We start from the raw sequence: 13,723 nt of genomic DNA on the forward strand, positions 1-13,723 counted from the left end.
TTTGTGTTTTTATTCACTTCTTAACACAGCAGTTATTTGATGTTGAAATTCTAATGACTTTTTCCATTAGGCTGGCTGGCCTATCTCAGTCTAGCCCAGGATGATATCAGCTGAATGTTCTGTGTTCTCTATATGATGGGTTCAGTTTGTGGCTTATAGCAACTCCTCAATGACTTGTGGTAAAGACTCAGCTGCTGTCGCATGAAAAAACTAAGCAATTACCCTTATTAAAATCTGAGATAAATGTCAGATCCACCTGACACAAACCTCAAATACCATGTGTGGAAAGCTCTTAAGGGCACAATTCCTATGTTAGGCTACAAGCTGTCTAATTTAGGAGCATTTAGTGTTGATGAAGTCCATTTAATTAGAAGCATCCTTTCAACACATAATTTACTTTATCCCCACATAAAGCAGATAATAGACATTTAAATTCAAAGTGAATTCATAATTTAGCAAAAAAGAATGGTCCAAAACAGCCTGTTGGAAATAATGCACTTATAATTAACCTACCCTTCAACCACATAAAAAGACAAAACATTATTACAGCATTTGCATTTCGTAACACTTCCTCTGAAAGGACTGTCTCTGGTTGTGTACAGCATGTAAGGAAACCAGGGAGCATTAGGAACAAACTCAGCCCTTTCAGACAGCTGCACTTACTTCTGACTTGCTTCATAATGGGTTTCAGCAGGTCCAGCCACACCTGTAAAAACAAGAACATGTCAACAAGTAGCTCGCTGAATACAACATGGTCTACTGCACTGAAGGGCCAATGAATTATTTAAACCCTGTTTTCTCTTGCGTTCAACCGCAAGCTCTCAAGTGGGATTCTTATTGCACTCCTGGAAGAGGACTGGCCACAACTGACAAAAATGCCCTGAAGACCTGGGATTGAGTCCAAAGTAGGTACAAACATTAGGAAGCAACAAATAATGTACAGGAGGGGTGGGGGTGTGAGACAGATATGGTCTTTTCGTATCGATGTTTTGGAACTTTGTGGCTAGATGAATGTCACCTTTTAAAAACACAATGAAGCTCAGCTCCAGAGTGGTTCCACCACAAAAAACACTTCATCGGGATGCTATGTAAGTCCAGACACTGGCAACTGGAGCCTCAGCTATGCTATTAACCAGTGCTGGTGGCAGGATCTCAATCTAGCTGAGTGCAGCCTAAGTTGGGCACCTAATTGTTTTATTTTACCCATGGCATCTTTAGAAAATATGCACCTTATCTCTGGATTTGATCCCAAACCTTTCACCTGTGCTGTACATGTGAAGTGCAAAGAAGAGGACAAAAAAGTTATCATACTGTGCATCAGTGGTCAAAGTTGCCTCTTTAGGCAAGTGAATCCCCACAGTTAAATTGTCCCTTTCACAGACATGAGTGACAACAGTGGTTTAGATGGGGGTGGATAATATTAGTTTAATATTTTACATGTACCACTTGAGTATACGGCAATCTGAGTGAAATACCCCACTGCTGGTACAGCAGCAGAATCCCATTGGAGTTCTAAACACATCTGTCTGATCCAGATTACAGAGCCCTAAAAAACGACCCCATGCTGCGGCCAAACCATATTTTTACTCTCTAAATTTGTGTGAGCTTTAAATTTATTTCAAGACTCTGTGCACCCTCCTCCTTACTTGAGTTAGCCCTGATCTGTCCTGAGATGTTTGCTGTAGGCAAACAGCATTGCTAAACAACATGTAGGAGAATGCAAAATGAACTAAAAATGGATCAATCATCCAAAAATAAATTTCTCTGATTGTATTCCAACACAACAACATCACCCTGTGGTAACTCCCAAAAGAGCAGAGATAGAATCTAACCTAGAGGGAATAAAGTGAATAATCACACCCCACAGAGTCCTTACCACCGTTCTTGTTTTGCAACACAATCTTTAGCAGTAGACTGTTTACTCCAACATTCTCAAATCTCCAGAGCTGATATACTTATGTATCCAAATTACTTTGAAGTACCACTGTTCTACACTAACTGCAATCTGTTTCCCTTTTAAAATGTAATCCTTTTTAATGTCTTTCACATTTCATTCACTCACTGTCATTTTCCTGTGGTCCTGGAATTCAAGGCCAAAGTAGTCTCCCTCAATGAGATTCAAATGGCTACACACCAGGTCAAATAGCATCTTCCCTGGAGCTCTTTGCTGTGAAGAGAAAACAAGAAAATAAAACAAATTCAGAACTTTTGAAAAACAATTAATAAATCTGGTCACCATTTATGGCTCTAATAACCAAAAGAAAGATTGGCCTGCCTGCTTACATGTTAAAACAAATACATAAACAAATGAAAAAAGGAAATTGTTTCATAGAGCCCTAAAGTGTTTGCATATGTTTTTTTGGAGGCTAGTATGCTCACTGACCCTTGCACATTTTTTTGAAAACCTGCTTTAGATGATTCTAATATGATTTTAATGTAATGCATCAAGACAGGCCTAGACAATGCATTCCCAAATTAGGCCATCTCCTACAGCCAGAGCCCTGCTGTTGCACCTCAGCCCTAAATCTAAATTAATGGCACCAAAATGACTGTAGAATCACTATTTAAATGCTGGGCCAATGCTACTAACTGGCAACAGAGTTTTCTTTAACAAAGCAATGAAAAAAGGGCTATAATTGTTCAATCTTTTTCTTTTCTCTCTAACTGGCTTTAAAACTCTAATGAAGCATGGATGGGTTTACATAAAAACAATCAACTTAAAAACAGAAATATATATATTTATAAAAGGCCACTTTTTCTATAATAATTATTTCCCGTTTAGGTAAAATAAAGATAAAAAACTCAGTCTAAGACAATCTAATAATGTAGATTTGTTCTCCTGCAGTAAGACGGTTTCCAATCAGAATGGCCCACTAAGTCTGGTTCAGCTGCTGGCTGACTAATAACTTAAGACTCCTGATGGCTTATTTCACAGTCTGTGACCTCCAGCATGTCACGCCAAAGAAGTCAAGGACTTAGGAATTGGCAAGCCTCTTGGAGTAGCAGTATATGCAAATGGAAATGCACAGTCATTTGTAATAATTAAAAACAATTTTAATGGCTTTCCCTCTAGCAACTTCCTTTATGTAACTATTCAAAGCAATCAAAAGAACAAAGGGAATTAAAATGAAAGAAAACTGTCATACATATTCAAATATCTTTTCCATGCAATATTTAAGGAATTGGTGAAGAGTAAAAGCATTGTACTCCTATGATATTCTCAAAGAGGATTTTCCCCAAACACTGTTACTGACAGGAGGGCTGTCTATCTTCTCAACTTTGTTCTGAGTTCCCAGCATTATTCTTGTATTGGTGAAATGCTTCGATGCTCTTTGATGCTGCAAAGTTGGCACAGGATAATGAAAGGATCCATTTCACTAAAGGCATTGAGAAGTCTTTGAAGTGACAATCAAATTACTGCTTTTGGAAGCATACAGGTAGAAACTCCATTTCAGTCCTTCCAAACACTAAAACCTAATTTCTAAAAAAAAAACATTCAACACTTGTCTGCAAAAGCAGGTTCAAACCAGTCTGCACATCTATCATTACGGTATCTTGGAAGACAGAGTTTAAATGGTGAGCTGAAAGATTGATTCTGATTAGATGAGTTAATAGTTAAGGCCACTAACATATCTTTAATGATCTTACTGTAATGTATAGGGAGAAAAGGGGAAAATATTCTCTTCTGGATACCACTTGCTTGTGCAGAGGTATTGTTACATACTGCCTAACACCATTTAGTAACTTCCTGCAGGTGACATGAAGTTTAACAAAGGTCATAAAAACATAAAGCATGTCAATGGTCAAAATAACAGTGCTAACCTTAACCTATATGGACACATGAAACACAAACATGAAATACATAATTGATCACCATAATAATGAAGAAAAAGCAGTTTTTTTTCATTGCAGCACACACACTGACACAGCTCCCCCACAAAGACCTAATAATACAATGAACCACAAAACTAAAACTATTTCCTTATACAGTACAACAGTATAAAATGTCTTCAATAGCAGTACTTCATTCCAATGAATGTTATGAGTTTTAGCTTGACCTGATCCAGTATAAAAAATATCATAAACTAAGTGTGGGCTTAGTATAGCAAACCTTGGACTACACACATAAGCAATGTTTGTGGTATTTCTATATTTGTTGATGTCTAATGTCAAGACATTTCTTTCAATTTAGAATTGGAATGACCCATTGTTTTTTGATGTCTTGTCTTGCAGCTATGAACACTGTGCCCGCACACGGGAGAGAAAGAGGAAATGCAGGCAGACTCCTTCGTCCCGCCCATCCACCTTCGAGCAAATCGTCCTTCACAGGCAAAGCAGCCCCAAACTGTAGGATCAGCAGTGATTGGCGGAGAGTCCAGTCACTCACTGACAGAAACAAAAGCACCTGGGAGGCCACAGGCAATGGCTGCATCACTGAGAGTCGAGATGAGTGCCACCATCTGGGGAATCTGGGTCAGAGCTGGCTAGTGGCATGACCCATAAACGAACCCATGACCATGGCACTCAACCTGCATTTGTGCAAATGCCTTTACTAACAGCCACTTGACTTTATCTCACTTGGATGTGATCTGGCAACAGACTATGAAATCTTTGTCCTTAGCCTTCATTTGCACAACAAAAGAAATCTTGCAAATAAATGCATGTTGCTCTGTTGGCTGTTCTTCCAAAATACCAGAAAGCAGGGAAACAGTAGTCTGTTTACAGTGAACCACTCAAAGAATTTTAACACCATAGTATACTTTGTGCCTCCTTTCTTCCATACCAGTGTTTGGTGCAAATAGCATGTCTTGAAATAAGCTTTCACCAACAGCCAAGACTCTAGAAAACTAGCCCTTGGGCTGGAGCCAGCCGTGAAAGCAGTGTACCAGAAAGCCGTCGAGACACAGAAGTCACTTTCATCTCATAGAACCCAATGAGAATACATTTTAGATTGAAGGTCACAGAATCAGTAATACACTGGAAACTAAACCCAACACTGACCTAAAAACCATTTTGAAACTGAACAGACACTACCACTAATCCCTGGTTAGGTGCATCATTAAAAAGTAGTGAGGCTAATATTTATCTAAATAACTGCAAGAAACTGACATTTCCTCAATTTTTGGATGGAACCCTGTTAAAAATTCAGCTTTGATTCAGGCTTTGTCCCTCAAGAACAGCCCCTCGGCATCATGAAAGCAGATCCACACTCTGGTCAAGATTTCTGACCTTGCCGCAACCACAAATAGCCACTAGAGTGCGCCATCTTTTTTGGAATCCAGCAAACAGAAGACCACATTTTTTTCAAGTCTAAAAATAATACTTGAAATTATTAAAAGGTATTTTTCCCCTCTGTTTTTTTTTTTATAGGAGAAGAAAGCTCTTGTCAGCAAACTACTTGGAACTATGAATCTACATGATTCACAACTACAAAGAACAGAGAAAGTTTTCCTTTCAGACTCTTCAATGTCCCCTTCATTTAGGTTTCTTTTTGTTTTGACCACAACATGCTGGGTCCAAAAATGAAGTCAAGAGAAGGACAGTTGTTTCCATATGTTGAGTTAAAGCTGGGTACAGGGCTCTTGCCAACTGAAGGCCCCACTGCTGCCAATCGCTGCAGCTGGAGCCAGCTGGCCAATACCGACAAGTCAGGAGGATAAACACTGTGAGTTTCAGAGCAAATTCTGTCAGTCTCATTAAAGCCAGAGAGCTCAATACGGGCTGGATACAAGGTCTGGAGGCTTTGACATCGCATGCAAAACAAGCAGTGCTTTGAACACAAGGTATCCAGTCTTTCTTTGGATTTATCTCAAGGTGTAAGATTTTATTTTGCCTGTGTTTGAATGTGCACAGTTCCCATTTCCCTCCTGATATTATGAAGATAGCTGTGCTGCTTCTTCTTTCAAACACAGGAATTCATGAATACATAAATACATGGCACAATGCCATTGCAATCCCAGAACAATTCTGAACCCATATGAGCAAGATAGCTTTGAAATGGTAAGGGGAAATTCTAGGAAGGCATGCAAATCAGATGAATGCTGGAATGCTGGCTGTGGCTTGTAATTCAGTAAGGAGATGTGGATTCCAATTAAATTTGTGAAGATACTATGTGTTTTAGTGCCATGCCGCTACACATGGAGAATACATCACAACACAGTTCGACTTCAGCTACACAGCTTTCTTTTGCCTGTGTAGCTGAAGTCGAACAATTTACCTACAAATACTGTAGGCTTCATTAGTTCATTTCTGGAACTGAGCTAAATATTATGGCAATGTTTCCAGTCTTAAACTGGACAGAACTAGAAAACCAGTTATTAATGACAGCATGAATTTAAAATAAATAAAAAGTGACAGCTCAAAATAAGGAAAAAAAACACTAAAATCCTAGAAAAGGCAATCCCACATTCGTGTTGATTTGCCTGATTTCCTGTGGAGATATTGTATATAACATCTTATTTACTAAGCATAGCATAAAAGGATAGCCACGGTCACATTTCCTATTTTAACACACACCTGTTTGCAAGCAATTATTTGACCAGCTGGTGACCTTTTGTACACCTTCCTGTCCATGTTAAAAATACATAATATTTAGTTTTATATTTGTCTGACTGGCACCCCATTAAAATAATTGAACTGGACAAGTCTAACTGAGAAATTCCTAGTTAGACTCCTATAATTCTGAGGTCAATTTCATACTGTTATACAGTACAAGTCTTCACTATCTACAAAACAGAACTATTTCAGCACGCTGAACTCATTTGTTCCCTGGCTATAATTCAAATTTCACACTAGACACATGCTCTGTATTAACTGAGTTGCAGGAGATTTTATTCTGATATGGTTTTAAATGGATAGGCTGGATCGGAGTAAATGCACTACTTAGTATTGTGCTAAGAAGGACCATTTCTTAAGAATATAATTAAACAAACACCTCCAATTAATATAAGCCCATTCTGTTCCAGTTTTCACTTTTCCCATAATCTCTGTAAGAGAAGATGGTCCCGTCCATTGTCTTTCAATATACATGGTACAAACTAACTCACCTCTGACTAGTCATTTGCTAGCACTGATTATCAAAAAGTCACTTTTGTAATTATTTTCTACAATACTTTTGCCATCTTAGCTGCTCTGTCCCAGTATCCCCTGCCCCTTATCTTTCCCTAAACTCTCGATCGACTTCTCCTCTGTCAGACTGTTCCTCCTCTCCGTTCCCCCACCTCCAGGGCCTGTTCATTCTTGTCCCTGGCTCTGCACTGCTGGTACAAACTACCCATTGAAATCAGAGCTGCTCGGGCCTTGACCACCTCTCTGTGTCTCCTTGAGTCAGTCAGTTATGTTTAGACAGCACTTGTGATCTCTCTTATACTGCCCTGAACATTCACCGGCAAGGGTACTACACTCAATGGCTTTCCTTCTTTAATCACCCAGTAAAAAGTAAAAACAGATACTTTGGAGCGAAGTTTCAACGTCCCTCACTTCCTCTTTACAATTTGGGTGGTTTAACAATACTTAAAAATCTACCACTTTTCTTTACACTACACGTTATTACAAATACAGTACTTTTACCCCTGTGTAAGTCTTATTTTGTAAAAGCTGCTTGCTCAGAGAGAGAAATAATCCAAATTTGCGGGCTCTGCACATTCACTTCCTTGTTTTTTCTTCCTTACTGCAAAACCTTTGGGTGATTTATCATTAGAATAAAAAATGGATAGCAATAAAACACAGTCACCTTTTTCGCCTGTGTTAAACTCATAGATCTCACATTGTTTATTTTATATAAATGCAGATTCTGCTTGCTCTTTTATGTAAATATATATTGTTAAATGTTATTTTTAGGAACCTAAGGTTACAAATAAGAGGAGGCCATTCAGCCCATCTGGTCAGTTTAGTATTTAGTAGCTAATTGCTGGATGAGATCCTGGAACCTATTCCTTATTTCTACTTGTGTCCTCTTGTTCATGTTCCTCTGTCTGAAGAAGGTCTCTGGGTTGACCTTGACTTTGTGGATTTTTAACACTTGGATCAGGTTCGATCAAAACTAAAAAGGTCCAGTTCTTTCAGCCAGTCTGTGTAGGACATTCCCTTAAGCCCCTGGAATCTAACTCTACATTCTCCTCTGAACTTATTCCAGAGCAGCAATACTTTTTTTCATGGTGACAAAAACGTTACTCAATATTCTAAATGAGGGCTAACTAGTGCACTTTACAATTTGAACACAAAAACCCTTGATTTTAACTCTACACTTTTGGCTGTAGGGAATAACACTTTGTTTTATGTGTTTTGTTGCTTCTTCACATGGATGGAGCCTCATGTCAACAATGTAAACGATGTGCCAACATATACTCCTAAGCCATTTTAAGAAGTAGCCTCTTCTAATTCAGTGTTTCCCATTTAGTATTAAAAGCGTTTAACTGCTTGCACGCAAAACCCTGCATTTGTCTACAATGAATGTCATCATGTCAGTTGTTTGCCCAGTCTGGAACTTTATCTAATACTTTTTTAAAATTTCATTTGGTACTTCAGTGTTTGTCAATTTGCGATCATCTGTAAACTTCACTAGTTTACTAACTATACCAGAATCTAGATTACAGATACTAATCAGGAAAAACAGTGGGCCGAGTACAGATCCCTGTGGTGCTCCACTAATTACGTCACCCTAATTTGAACACTCACCCATTATTGGTCCTCTGCATTTTCTATTAGTTCACAATCCAAATGACACATCTCCCTTAATGCCAACTGCATGCACCTTTTATGGGGAACCGATCAAAGGCACTCTGAAAATCTAAATACAGCATATCAGATGCTTGGTATATACACTACTGCAGTTACCTGTTCACAGAACCCTAACCAGCTGGTCAGACATATCCATCTAGACTATTTGCTAGGATGTTGTGTCCATATATGTTATTAGTTCTAATAATTAGGGTATTTTACTTCTAATTATTTCCATAATCTTGCATGTAATAGAAATCAGACTCATTGGTCAATAATTGGATCAGCTTTGTCACGCAATTCTCTAGTCCACGGTTACTACCTGTCTTGTATGATTGCTGGAAAAGTGGTATCAGTGGCTTCTCAATAACATCCTGTTTCCTTTGGTACAATTAGTAAGATGATTTGGCATCACTATCAGGGGGAACATGCATTTTAATCTTCATGTTGAAAGTAAGCAAAGTCCCTTGTTCTGGTCTGAATGCATGGTTAAAAAACGTTCTTACAGCCTGAAGAAACATTCAAGGAGATTACTCAACCACAAACACTGACAAGCACTTGCTGAGTAGGTTGTATCTGACTGCCTTCATCTGAACAAATACAGCTCTGCCTATAGAGCAACAAGGCCAGTTAAGCTAATTTACCATGGTCTGCTCCAGATAAACACAAGAGTCACAAAAACAGGCCTTGTGACTGTAGAAACAACACTGCATGATAAGTGAACAACAGCTTGAAAGAGACCTCAATCTTTGGGATGGCTTGTCACCTTTCCTGCTCTCTCACATTATTTCAATATACAGTATGACCAAGAGCTGCACCTGGTACAAATATCTAAAGAAGTTCCTGATTACAAGCAGGTGTTTTTGTTCTGTTCAGCATCACTTGTGCTACTTCTTGTATTTGAAATGTCCTGTTCCTTTAAACCGAAACACTGGCATTTGTTTTTGCATATTATATTCAGACATCACCATTTCCCCGAGAAAGAGACACTACTCCAAGAAACAGAATGTACTGTACAAAACTCCCAAACTTAAAAAGCTTGGGCAGTAATGAAATCATTTATATCTACAAAGCACATGTTCACTCTACACATTTCATGAGTGTTCCAGAAACATCTAAGAATATGTTAGCACTTTTATCTTAGTAGTATATACAATTCTACTCCATTTATAACTACAGTATACTTTCATTTTCTAATATTGATCATAACAAGGACTTTCCTAGCTAAATGAAAGAATGCAACAAGGAACTTTTACACACGCAGAAGGCACTTATTACAGTGTACCTCATTAGTAAAGCCATTCTTTAATGATGTGAAGCAGCAGACACACTGTCCCTCCAATATCTGTGATGAAATTAAACAGACTGTTGTGTTGGCAGGAGGAAGGGGCAGGCACTGATAAGCACTCAAGATTTGCTATGTTAATGCGCAGTCCTGATACAAAGCCTAGACAAAAAATGAGGAAAGAAGTGATACGATAAAGGAAGGGAACAAGCTACTACAGCTGTCAAATTCATTATGCTGGATTGCCACAACCTGCCTCTTCCACCACCTGATAAGACAGCCTGGAGAAACATTTCCCTGGAATTGTGATGAGATAAATGTTAAGCCCCAGCCTGGATTTTTCTCCCTCACTGAAGAAGCTCTGATTGCATTACTTATCGCAGAAGGATACATAAAAATAGTTATTCTATTCCAACCCTCGGTTTACAGCTGTGGCCTGTACTCCCCCCGCCATGTATTCAGACAAGATATATAGCACGGTGTACTTTTAAACAGATATCAGAACAATATACTGATTTGGCAAGGAGGGTTATAAAAAATATTGCTCTGACTTGTTGTCATACCACAGACCACTCAAAAAGGTGTCATTCACCTTATTTACGAAGTGGTCACACAACTCTTTTGTACAGGGGCCAAGTGATGCAATTGATTTGCCAGTGTTGCTTGTTCACATTAAGACTACTTACAGATCTCAGCTTGGTAAAATAAATTGAGTCCACAAATCCTCACAAGTCCTTTGAAAATACATGTTTCTAGTGTCTGCAAGAAAGCAAAACAATAGGACAGGAAGGCCATCACCCTCACTGCTGACTGAGAAACACATATGAATGCCAATACTGAGCAATAACATCTGGTTTCCTTGGGTACAATTAGTAAGATTTGTTTCAACCCAAGATACTTTTTCATTACCTAAATGTGATTTCTCTCCTTTTTATGATTAGGACAAAAAAATAGCTGATAAATACATCTGACAAACGATAATTCCTTGAGACTGCACATATTAAAGTACAACAGTCTTTTGAAGAAATGAAGAACAGAGAAACGACTTTGGTAGACTTGGTTCACTAGTCTGCAAATTAAACCTTTGATTTTGAGTGGAAAATCAATCAGCGTTCATTTGACCTTTCACTGTTCTTAAAAATATAAAACCGTATTAATTGTTTGTCCATATTTTATTGATATACATTATCTAAATGCCATTTCACACTAACAATATTTCCATCCTAGGGCAGCTGATAGAGCAGTGGTTATCATTGCTGCTTGGGACCTGGGTTCAACCCCACGACTGGGATACTATTTGCAAGGAGTTTGTGTGTTGTTCCAGTGTCCGTGTGGGTTTCTTCCAAATGCTCTGGTTTCCTCCCACAGTCCAGAAACAGACCCACTGCTTGCCAGGACAGGTTCTCTGCACTGGAAGTAGTGGTTAGAAAATGGATGGATAAATTATTTCCCATCCCTGAATTAACACTGCCCTGCTGAATTACCAATAGATATGTTTACAGAGATTTCATGTACAGAGGCCACACAGCATTTGGCATGCTGAGGTCCTTTTCCAGATTGTTCCAATTTCTGGGGATTGGAGATCATTATTCTACGGAAGACACAGGGATCATCTACTGAGCTTCAAATTCCCTCATTGCATGATTTGTTCTGAAGCTGCGAATAACAAAGCAGCACTTGAGGAACAGGCACAGGTTCCCCAGGAACCACGTTTAATAACCAGATGCCCATTTCCTCTTAGTTACTTTTAAATTCTCCCTTCTTTCATCTAAGCTTTTTAGCACGTTCCAAGTATTGTATAAAAGCTATGGCTCCTGCTGGTCAATGAAATAAAGGCTTTCTGTTTTTCTTCCGATTGTAGACTGATGGTTCTGGATGGTAAACAAGTGCAGGTTTTACTCTGTGTTCTCTGGTAGCATCAACACATTAATAAACAAAACAAAAAGCAGCCATTGAAGGCAATGAGCATTTCTATTCATTCTTCCAAGGAACAGCTAACAGCTGTCATATCACCTCAAGCGATAATGTGCAATAAAGGATCAAGGGTAGTCGATATGGAATGAAATAAACCAATTATTCCCTCAGTAATTCTCTTAAGGGAACAATCCCGCAGTAGGTGAATTCCAATAATTATCCTTAGTTATTTACTTTTTACTTTGAAGTTCTGAAATAATTACTTTTAGAGACTATAACTGACAGGCACTGCCTCATTTACCCTAAAGCTTCTACACGAGTCATGATTAGTACTTACTTTCAGTCACCATTTTCTGACCAACTCCTTCCCTTTAAACAGTAATTAGCAGCCACAGAGTCTTTAACAGATGAGTGAGATGCACTCTGCAGTCAGAATTTAGGATGATGTTCTTTTCATTTATTCTGATTATAACGGTCTTGTGATTATCATATGCTACACATGCCTACATCTTTATCATGTGGAAAAAAAACTAGATGCTCTCAGGATGTCACATTTAACTGCTGATGAAAACAAACCTACGACAATTAAAAGAATAAATTGTGAAACTGCAGCACTGGAAGGTGAGTTAAACAGGTTCTGTAATTAGCACTCGGCACAGCCCATGAGCATAACCAAAGGGACTGACGAGGCAAAATAGTGTTAAGTGAAACGCAGCTCCACTTTTACATTCTGTTTTATAATCTGTAATTTTAATGCTTTTAACTGAAAAGCAGAACTCATAGTAAGTTGAAAGGGCATCCAAAAACAAAGCTCATAGTCACAACCCTTGTCTGGAATCACTGGTTCTGTCTTTACAGTCTGGATGACATCTAGACCTATAAAGACTGGGTGACAATTCTAAAATATGGCGTATGTGTTAAATTTCACCTGGGGGCAAGGAGACATTATGGGATCTTTAAATAGGAAAGTCCCAGGAAAGATGATACACAACTGCAGTTGAAAAAAGGTAAAAACAGTGCTTTTTTATTTACAGTGTGGGAAAGCACAAAACAAAAACACAAAACCAAAATGTTATCTCCTGTTGGAGCTACTAACTGGACTTCTTCCAAAGTCTCTCTCCAACAAAAGCCTTTAATAAGTTCAAAAGATGTTTTCTTTTCCCCCCAACAAAAACTCTATCTATCCTAGAGTCTTCCAAACTTCAAATGTCCACCAGGATTGTCCACATGTCATTCTTGGCTCCTTCTCCATGGCATTCATATACTGCCATGGTCTCTCATGACATGGATAAATCTGCCCAATCTCTCATGACAACAGATAAAAAACAAATGTGGAAGCTTCAGCTTTCTAAATTGTTCCCCGACCAATTGCCCTCTCTAAGCTGGTCACGTGACTGAGGGTGGCAAGACACTTCCTACACCATTCTGGGAAATATAGTTCAGGGCTTCCATCCTGCTTGAGCCTGTCATACCTCCACAGTACCCAGTTCCCAGTATCAGAGATCACAAGAAGACTGAGTGACAATTCTAAAACATGGTGTACATGTTAATTTTCACAGCAGTTTCCCTCATTGTTTGGCTGTCAAATAAGCCTCCCACTGGCAGAAAATCCAGTAGCACTAACTGCTGCAGTCAACATTGCAGTTCACAATAATGCTAGACCCCCTGCAGCCCCGAGCCTTGACTCAGCCATGATGGATGAACACAAACGGTAGCAAGCATTCAGAAGCCCTTTTCATTTTGACACACTATCACTAATTGGCAGCACTGGAAATCATGTTTACTACCCTGTTCTAATCTTTAATG

General features: G+C 38.8%; 1 protein-coding gene across 3 annotated transcripts in view; it reads right to left on the minus strand.

Moving 5' to 3' along the window:
* The window catches only part of farp1 (FERM, RhoGEF (ARHGEF) and pleckstrin domain protein 1 (chondrocyte-derived)), a 111,429-nt gene that overhangs the window by 43,395 nt on the left and 54,311 nt on the right, over window positions 1-13,723 (minus strand). For all 3 annotated transcript variants that reach the window (XM_015363489.2, XM_015363490.2, XM_015363488.2), the window contains exons 3-4: window positions 2,063-2,167; window positions 664-706 (exon numbers count right to left, since the gene is read on the minus strand). In XM_015363489.2, the coding sequence (XP_015218975.1) occupies window positions 664-706; window positions 2,063-2,167 (148 nt within the window). The remainder of the gene's footprint in view (window positions 1-663; window positions 707-2,062; window positions 2,168-13,723) is intronic.

The sequence above is a fragment of the Lepisosteus oculatus genome, chromosome 15 (assembly GCF_040954835.1).
Source record: "Lepisosteus oculatus isolate fLepOcu1 chromosome 15, fLepOcu1.hap2, whole genome shotgun sequence".
In the NCBI taxonomy this organism is placed as follows: Eukaryota; Metazoa; Chordata; class Actinopteri; order Semionotiformes; family Lepisosteidae; genus Lepisosteus; species Lepisosteus oculatus.